Source organism: Falco punctatus (genome assembly GCF_963210335.1).
Source record: "Falco punctatus genome assembly, chromosome: 6".
NCBI classification, from domain to species: domain Eukaryota; kingdom Metazoa; phylum Chordata; class Aves; order Falconiformes; family Falconidae; genus Falco; species Falco punctatus.
In genome coordinates, this window is record NC_137585.1 from 8295244 (window position 1) to 8305198 (window position 9955).

Below are 9955 nucleotides of genomic sequence, written 5' to 3' on the forward strand. Positions count from 1 at the left end.
GCTAGACCAGACTGAAGTTTTCTAGCTAATTATGTATACAAATCCACCAGCTTATAGCATTAAATTCACCGCAGAACTATAAATACAAGTCTTTCTAGTTAGTGGCATTTAGACCTCTCACACATATGCCCTGTCCTTTTCAGTTGCTGGTTTGTAATCCTAAGGCTCCTGTGACCCTGGTCAAAATTGGTACCCAGAGCTCCCTTGCATGCTGATCTCTCCAGCTGCTGGCACTCGGGTGTATCAGCCCTATGACCTGTGCTCTCTTCCCCAGCTACTGGAACCCAGACTTCTCTTGCACACTGGCCCGCTCTAGTTGCTGGCACCTGTGAGTTATGTCCCCTTCTCCAGTTGCTGACACAGACCTATAGGGCCTCTGCTGTCCCTTCAGTTACTGGCACCTCTCCGCGTGCCAGTCCCTTTGGTTGCTGACATCTAGATTATTTGCCCTTTAACCTGTGGCATCTTCTACATTTGCTGACACTTACGACTTGCAGCAGTCACACATAGGATAGAGAGGTTACACAGAAAAAAAATTACTTTATAAAATTATTTAATAAGAAGATCAGATAGATTGCGGCCATCAGGAGCAAGGTTTGGTCAGACAAGTGAACTGACCAACAGCCTGCTTGCATGTGACTGGCTCCCTTACTCCCTCTCCTCTTCATTATTCCATGCTTGTTCTTCCCTGATCCACCCTGCTGCTTGACTTCTCCTGCCTTTGGCCCTTCCCCTACACAGCCCACAGCAAGTTTTACGTGATCCCACAAGCCTCTTCTGATATCTCATAGTAAGTTCCAAACAATCCCACAAACCCCCTCAAATATTTCATAATACTCGTGATAATCATAGTTCCTTCCCCTTAGCTAAGAAGTTCACTTTGACCTTCTTCAGGGTTGTGCCTGAGTAGCTCCTTTAATGACCCACCAGTCAGTGGCAGACGGGTGTTGGTCTCTGGTATTGTCACTGTTACCACCCGCTTGTTAATGTTTGTGTGTTCAATTAATCACTTTCCTTGTTATTTGTTATTATTTACTTTATACTGAATAGACCATAACCACGTAACTTTATGAACCAGCTGCTCTCATATTCCACATCCTCCTACAGGAGAGACACACTTTCTTTAGAGGGGCAATATATATAGTCTTAAGCCTGATCAGTCTCTTTTCTCTTCTCAGATGATGAAATGCTGGAGTTTTGCATTGGTCTCCAGACTCTGTTGTCTCTCAAGGTAAGGAACAGCTTCTTCCTTATTGCAGGACTCCTCTCAAGAAGTTTGCAAAGATTTGATTGCTGTAAGCATCAGGAATATTTACTTCAGGTCTTCCAGGGTGCTACCGGCAATGCTTGTTGCACAGCTGCGCGGCTGGCTGCAGTATGCTCTAATTCCCTTCCAGTCTAAGTCACTAATTACTTTCCAGTCCTTCTTAAAGGTTTTACGAAAGGAATCACCCAGTAGGATACTATCACATCTTCCATTCTTTGTATTCCTGACCATCCAAGTTGCAAAGGCAAGGAGGGAACTGAGGAGGCAACAAAAAAAAGGCAAAGCACGCTGTGTCACAAGTTAGATTTGTGTTGCCTTTGGAAGGCAGATGTGAACAAGCTCTGTCCTCGCTTTGAGCTAAGTGAAGCTGCACGATCACCATCAGCGTGCAACAGTAACCAGACACGAGTGGGAAGAGTCCTCTCCTTTTGTCAGCTCAGCTCAGGGTCAGTGCTCTGCTGGGCCTGGCGCCTGGGTGGCTCAGAGCATGGCTGCAGCAAGACAGCTTGCTCCTGCCTGTCAAATGTTTGTAGCCACATGTCAAACATAAGCAGGGAAAGTCTTGGGCTGAATGACTGAGTCATGTGAGGACGTCACCTCAGAGGGAGTCATAGGAAGAAGTGAGGCGAGTGGCTCTCTGAAGGGTTTGGAGAGGAATTCATTGAAGGGAATAGGAGCAAGGAGGCAGCATGGGGGACAGGGAGGGGAACTGTAAAGTCTCTACAAACCAAAAGTGGAGTTTTTTGATGGTTATACAGGTTTTCCCCAGTCACAGACATCATGAGATTTGCTATCTGAAATGTCCAGCAACTAACTGGCTCTCCCCGTCTTTAGTGTTGCATCGACTTGGAGAAAGGAGTCCTGAGATTTAAAGCACTGAGTCAAGAGCTGCCTTTTCTACATGCCTCTGAAGAACCTGGTCAGTGACTGGATGCGTTCCCAAAGTCTAGGGCTGAGGAGACTTGCTGCCGTGAGAGAGAGATGAGGGTGAGGCTCACACGCCCCTAACCTTGCTGAGTTCTAGGCTGAGGCATTCGCTGGGGAGTTAGAAAAAGGCAAATGGGTGCTGGAAGCTGTTGTTGCTGGGAGTGCCTCATCTTGAGAGATATCCCTCCTTTCAGTGGACCCTCTTGCTTGTCCCCATGTGCTGAGTGGGCATTTTGTTCTTGTTTTTCTATCTGTCCCTAGTCACTCCAATTTCTACTTCTGTACTAAATTCACCCTACCCTTTTAATGACTTATTTTTACAATACCCTCTGTTCATGAGACAAGAGAGTCTCTGTGAACAGTCTCCGGTTGTTCTGTGGACAGGAGGAGAGTGCTTTCTCCAAAAGCCTCCAAAGATTGCCATGAATATTTCCCACCTCTTTGCCTCAGTGTGAGAGGACTCCACTCCCATTTCTTTGTGGGAAGGGCTCTGTGGCCAGTCACCTCACTTGTACTCTGGGAAGCTGGATTTTATTACTTTTTCCTGGCTCAGAGCAGAAGAGAAGTATTTTCTTGGAAAAACCTTGCAGCAAGAACACTTTGAGAGTCCTTAATTCTAAGAAAACTTTGCAGAAATGCTGAGTGTAGATGCCTAGAGTACGGTGAATGCTCACAGGGGCTTGGGCTTTGCCACTGCATCCTTGGCCACTAAGCTATATTATATGAATGGCAATGCTGTTGGTGTTATATGCAGTAACCAGACTTGCACACCCTGTTCTTCTGACCAGGCCTCTCCTCTCTGCACTCCAGCTGCTAGAGCTACATTTCTGCCACCTCTGCTGCACCATCAGAGATCCTGCCACTCACTTTAAATGCTGCGATGAATTACAGCACCCAGAGTCTTTTGCTCTGCCAGCTCCTTTCTTTCAACTTGAGATCTAGTGATACATCAGCCTCAAGTCCCAGCACCTCACAGCCCATCAACTTTCCTACTCCTGCATGAAACAAAATCTAGACTTCCTTGCAGTATCAGCTCAGGTCAGAGAACTGTGAACTTGTCTGGGATGATCAGGGTGATTGTTAAATCACTTAATTGTTGGGGGGGGTTAATATTTTTTTTTATGTGCATCCTAGAGCATAGCTGTATGACGAATATATAGTCTATTCTTTACTAGCTCTAGGAAAGATGCACCAGATCAGTGCTTGTTCCATGCCTTTTGACTACTTATTCACTACCTGCATTTTGCACAATGTCCCTTAGTCCACCCTTAGAATGTCACGACACCCCCGTTTTGCCTATCTTCTTGGATTAAACACTACTGGCTCTCTTCTTTTTTATCAAGCCTCTTGTTTCCATTGTGCTTCTTAAAGAATTTGTGTATGCAGTTTTGCTTTTTACTGTTAGTTCTTCCCTAAATCAGATGCTGCATGCTGTAGTTTAACATACGGTGAAATCAGCAGAGTACAGCCTGGCTGATACGATTTGGGATGCACTTCCCAGTGTTAGTTGGTGTGACTGGCATCTGCTCCTCCCACAAGCAGCATCAGGCTAGTGACTTTTATTGTTAGTCGTCATATCTTGCAGCTTCTGATCTGTTCCTTGGCTTCTTTGCCATTCTTCTACTTGTGCATCTGATTATTTCTGGCTGCATGAACTGCTTTCCATGAATCTCCTGAATGACACCAACGGTCCTCTCATTTAAGTCAGGACACATCTACTTGATGAGCCTGTCTTCCAAAGTACCAGTAATTCCTCCTGGATTTGTATCACTTGCATGTCTGACTGGCTCCTCAAACCCAGGGGTCTTTAATGACAGTTCAGACTTGTACTAAACCATCCTGTGTGTCAGCTGGAATCTACATAGTACTTGGGTCAACTCTGCTGAAAATGTCGTGTTTGTGATAGATGAACCACCTGTTCCTACATGCAGCAGCTTGCCTAGTTTCCAACTCTCATTGCCCTCTAAAAATGGCACGTGAAACAATGGCAAATAATCTGCTAAAGCTGGTAGATACCATGTCCATTAAAGCTCTTATGATTCATTAACTTTTATGCCCTATTTAAAAAAAAGACAAACACTTAAATCCTAACCGTAAACATTAATGCTCACTCTAGCCCCAACACAAACCCTAAACTCTAACCCTCACGCTATCCCCTAACCCTATCCCTCACCCCTAACCCTAAACTTTAATGTACCCCCTAACCCTAAAACCTAAACCTACCCTAAACTAAACCTAAGCCTAACCCCTAACGTAACAGCTAACCACAAAACTCTAACCCCAAAGCAGTAATCCTACCCCCTGGCACCTAACCCTAACCCTAAACCCTAACTCCCTAAATGTAACCACCTAACTCTAACCCCATACACCTAATTCCAAACCCTAACCCTAATCCTAAACGTAACATTAACTCCGAATATTAAACCCTAACCCCGACTCTAACCCTATTCCCAACTTTATACCTAAGCATAACCCTATCCCTAATGATAACCCCTAACTCTGAACCTGTGTAACTAAACCTAACCCCTAACCCTTGCTCTAAACATATCCCTAACCCTACTCCTAACACTAATTGTAAACCTAACTGTAACTCCAACCAGCTAACCCTGTCCCTAACCCTGCTGGCTTTTGCTGATGCCCACAGGGGACCCTGCACCCCCCCAGAGTGCCCGAGGGCTTCTGCTGTGTTTTGCTTTGGCTTGAAGGGGCCCTGCTGCCTTCCAGAGCACAGCAGGGCTTTGCCAGCCTTTGCCAACACCCAGGCACATCTCCGCTGCCTTCCAGTGTCTTGACAGCTTTTGCTGGGCTTTGCCGGTGCCCACAAGGGGCTGCCAAAAGGCCATCAGCAGCTTCAGCCCAGTACAAGAGCTGTGCCTGGTGGGTGTCTGTTTTGGAGCTGGGCTCTGGCTAGGGTGAGGGTGTAGGTGTGTAGGCATCTTCCTGATGCCTACAGTTCGACTGTAGGCTGTAGGCTGACTGATGCCGAGTTCGGACTGAAGCCAACAGGAACCTTTCCAATGATTTAAAGGGTGCTGGATGGGATCCTACAGAAAAATGGCACGACTTTGAGTTGACAATTCTATTTTGACTAGCGCCTGTCACAGCCCTGCAGATACTTGCATGCTAGCTGCTGCTGGAATTCACCAGCTGCTGTTCCTACATGTCAGCCTTGAAATAACTGGTTTTGCTTACCTTCAGAACATCCTACAGTCCTTCTGAAGCCTGCCTGTGATTCACATGCCTCATTTCTCAAATCACCAACAGGTTCCTCTGCAAATTAATTGCTACTGTAGATGAAAATCACCAGCCTTATCTATCCCTCTCCTCCCTGCATAATGAATCCTTTGAATTCTCCTTACTTTCCCCTGAGTGAATCATTCATTCTTTCACACCGCTAAGTGACAAATTTGCTTCTTCCAAAAGCAATTATTTCCTTTTTAGATAATCCTTTTAACGCTGTCCTGTACCCTGGTTGCTAACACTCTCACATTGTGCTACCATCTTGCCAGCCTTTCCTCTTCGCTGTTAACAATTGCAGGCATAAATGTAGACCGTGCCACTTGTTGGTCAGAGAGGATGTTTCCAAGCAAGCACTAAATTAGCATGTGAGAGTTCTTCTTTTCAGCTGTGAAATCAGCTCTAGAGCAGAAGACATGCCTTTCACCTTCCTCCTGTCCATGTCAGCTGAACATCCAGGTCCTTACAGTAAAGGTCTCTTCCACCCAGCCATTGCGGGGTCTGTTGTCAACAGTTAATTTGGAACCTCCCCATCAAGCTGGTGCAGGCAAAGCTTACAGAGAAAAACATTTATAGGACTAAATGAGAACTGCAGGTGGTAACACCATGGCTGACACCTCACTTCAACTCATTCCCTGAATCAGTGTCTAATCCTACAGTGTCAGTACCTGGTTTCCTCATCATCAAACAGAACTCCTGTTGGGTTTCCATCTCCCAAAGTTCCTTGCTGTTAAATGACATGTTGTTCTTGACCTTAACACATGCATTCTGAATTCTTGCCCAAACTGGTGTTTACTCCAAAGACCAACATTTTTGTGTCATTACATGGGAATCCCAGCTTCCATTGTGAAAGACAGAAGTCTTGGCTTTAAAAGATGTGATTATAAAACAGGATTTACATCTCAAAGAAGCAAACTCAACCCCATCTACAAACATTGTAATTTTTAAAAGTCTTCCTATGTTAGGGAGCGCAGTAATTTTAAAGTGTGTTGGCAAGGCTGAAGACTGCCTCAATTGTATTTTCTTTTGGAAAAGCCTATTATACAGATACACTTCCCTACCCCCGATTCCAGTCACCTCTATCGCTTTTGGGGGGCAAGGGGAAGGAAGGAGCTACCTAAAGGTCTTTTCCACTGGAGATCTAAAAATCTGAATACTTTCATACGGAAAGTAGAAATTCAGTACAAACTGCCACCTCAGAGCAGGACAGAGGCACATCCTGAACGTGTCCAACACTGGCTTCCTCATGGTGAGGCCCATCCCTTCAACATAGACAATGGAATGTTATTATTTGAGGGACAATCTCCCTGAATTGCCTTGGTTGTCAGCTCCTACTAGTTCTACTTTCCAGTAGAGCAGACACAACAGTTGTGAAAGAGTCCGCAGGGAAGCGCCTGTCGCAGCAAGAACAGAGAAGCAAGTGTTGCACTGCAGGTGTGAGATATGGCTGAACCTGCCTGGGGATGGGGAAATGGGCTTCTGAGGCCCCTTCCAAGGCCTACATGCAAGAAGTAAACCTACCCCGAGAACACATGCACTGCTGAAGCCATAATCAGGACCTTTCAGGAGCTTGGGGTCACCTGGTTTTGAATGGAATGGGAGCTCCAGCCATCCATGCTCCCAGAGGCCTGCTCCTTCCTCCACTACTAGCGGGTGAGTTATGGAACTGAAGACCACTGAGGCACCTAGACATGCTCGCAGTCAGTCCTCCTTCCAAGAGACTCCACTGGCAGATACCAGAACATACCTGAAGAGTTACAGAAATAACTACATTCAGCAAAGAAACCATAAAAATGAGGGCAGGGAGAGCCAGCGGTTTATGATGTCTCAGGAAAATAAAGCAACCCCCTCCCTTTTTCTTGCTAGTAAATCAAACGCCACAGCCAAAGCCATGAACCATTTCTCTGCAAATAGCCCCAGCATCTGAGAAGGCTGTTGGGACTCCTCACGTGCTCTGTGTTGGCACTGGGACGTAAGAAATGTGTCTTGCAAATCCTGCCTTGTCAAAAAGCCTCCCGGCACCAGTGGGTACGTCAATCTGCTGCTGAGTAGGACGCAGCAAAACATTTTCTGCTGCGTGGGAAGGAACAACGATTTACAGCTCTGTGGCTTGTGCTGGGTGGCAAGGACAAACAGGCAATGCGTTACAATGAAAGTGTAACGTAAATCCATCTGCCCGGAGACCAAGCCTACGTGCCTCCTCCTCTGAGCAGATGTATACTTCACAGAAAATTGTTTCCAGTGAAAACAGACTGAAGCATTGACTTCAGGAATTAATGACTGTAGCCAGTCTACTAATTGTCACTTTGGAGTTCAGGGCATGAAAAAAGAAGGAAAGTCATCTTTAGCCAAGGAGCAGTACAGAAGCTCCATGTGGTGGGCTGAACCTGGCTGGATGCCAGATGCCCACCAAAGCCACTCTATCACTGTCTCCCCTCAACTGGACAGAGGAGAGGAAATATAATGAAAGGCTCACGGATCAAAAAACAATGACAGGGAGAGCACTCAGCAATTACCATCATGGGCAAAACAGACTCAGCTTGGGAAAAACTAATTTAATTTCTTGCCAACCAAATCAGAGTAGATTAACGGAGAAAAAACCAAATCTTAAAATGCCTTCCTCCCCACTCCTTCCTTCTTCCTGGACTCAACCTTACTCCCAGTTTTCTCTACCTCTTCCCTCTCCAGCAGCGCAGGGGTACAGGGAATGAGGGTTGTGGTCAGTTCACGATGTTTCTGCTGCTTCTTCCCCCACAGGGACAGGGGTCCTCACACTCTTCCCCTGCTCCAGCATGGGGTCCCTCCCACAGGAGACAGCCCTTCACAAACACAAAAGTGGGTCCTTCCCACAGGCTGCAGTTCCACATGAACTGCTCCAGCTTAGATCCTTCCCACGGGGCACGGCCCTTCAGGCACAGCCTGCCCCAGCATGGGTCCCCCCACGGGGTCACAAGTCCTGCCAGCAAACTCGCTCCAGCCTGGGCTCCTCTCCCCACAGGCCCACAGACCCTGCTAGGAGCCTGCTCCAGCGTGGGCCGCCCGTGGGTCACAGCTTCCCTCAGGCACCCAGCTGCTCTGGTGTGGGGTCCTCCAGGGGCTGCAAGTGGGGATTTGCTCCACCGTGGACCTCCATGGGCTGCAGCAGGACCGCCTGCCTCAGCCTGGGCTTCACCACAGGCTGCAGCGGAATCTCTGCTCCAGCACTTGAGGCACCTCCGACCCCTCCTTCTGCACTGGCCTGGGTATCTGCAGGGCTGTTTTTCTCACTCCTCTCTCTGCTGCTGTTGTTTCCCCATTTGTTTTTCTTTCTCCTTCTTAAATATATTACAGAGGTGCTGTCGCTGATGTGCTCAGCCTTAGCCAGCCAGCAGCAGGTCCATCTCAGAGCCAGTTGGCATTGGCTCCATCAGACATGGGGGAAGCTTCTAGCAGCTTCTCACAGAAGCCACCCCTGTAGCCTCCCTGCTACCACAACCTTGCCACACAAACAGAATACATTCCAATTAATTATTCCATAGACAGTTTTCATTTTCCTTTGTGCACAAGGGGCACAGGAGCAAAATGCATCTGCAAATTATGATGTGCTGTAAGTAATATAAAACCTTTAAGGGAAAACGTCAAACATTAGTATTTTTCCTCTCAAATGCTTTTAAGAGCTGAAAAGTTTTGCGGAACGGATCATCTGTAGCATCTGTATCTTCCCACCTCTGCTTTCCACAATGCAGCATGCCTGGGCTTGCACAGCACACAGCAACGTTATCCTCAGGCCAACACAAGGAGAGGGCGAGGTTGCACAGGTTGCCCTGTCTAACATTTGCATTAGTTTTGCCCCGTTTTCTTTTAAAGATGGTTCTTAGGAAAATGTCACTCTGCCCCATTAAGCCTTTCCTGTTTCTTCTCAACAATTAACAGCCCAACAATGGATCGATTTAACCTTCCTTCCTTGGAAATCATTTGACCTGTATGGCAAATTTTGTTTTGCATAAAACAGTTTCAGTCATACAACTATTTGTATTCTCCTTGCGCTTCTGTTGCTAATAAAGATTTATATTTGGCATGGATAAACAGCACCGAGTTGCTCTCTGTTATGAGTGTAGACAATCCTGTTTTCCTGTTAGGCCTCAAGAAGGAATCACAGCGGCACTGCAATAGGCTGTAAAACCCAGCTACCAGATTAGCTCAGCCTGGCCCAACTCTCAGGCAAATAAAATGCTCCATGCAATTGCTGCAGGAACCTCTGGGGTTCCACCAGTGGATCAAGAGAGAGTACTTCTGCAGAGAGCACCTGCTCCACCACTCTGAAACAGTGCTGAGTGGGGCCATGGCAGGCACAAGCTGTGGTAAGAATCCATCTGGGTTTGTCAAAGCACACACAGCAGAAGAGCCCATCACCTGTGCAACAGTACACACGCCAGGCTGCGCGAGCCATGACTGAAAACTCGGGCATGATATAAACAGTAGTTATTTTCTGTTGCTTGTAATCATCCTGTTTCTGTCGGTGGTGGGGGAGACAGAAGCCACAGA

At 46.9% G+C, this 9955-nt stretch overlaps 1 protein-coding gene across 2 annotated transcripts in view; it reads left to right on the top strand.

Moving 5' to 3' along the window:
* NRIP2 (nuclear receptor interacting protein 2) overlaps window positions 1–4271 on the top strand; it is a 28703-nt gene extending 24432 nt beyond the window's left edge. Inside the window, exons 5-6 of one of the 2 annotated variants that reach the window (XM_080393729.1) lie at window positions 1179–1231; window positions 2102–4271. In XM_080393729.1, coding sequence (XP_080249855.1) covers window positions 1179–1231; window positions 2102–2194 — 146 coding nt within the window. In that variant the 3' untranslated portion in view covers window positions 2195–4271. Of the gene's footprint in view, window positions 1–1178 lie in introns of both variants that reach the window. The other variant, XM_080393728.1, reaches the window with a different exon arrangement.
* The last annotated feature ends 5684 nt before the right edge of the window (window positions 4272–9955 follow it).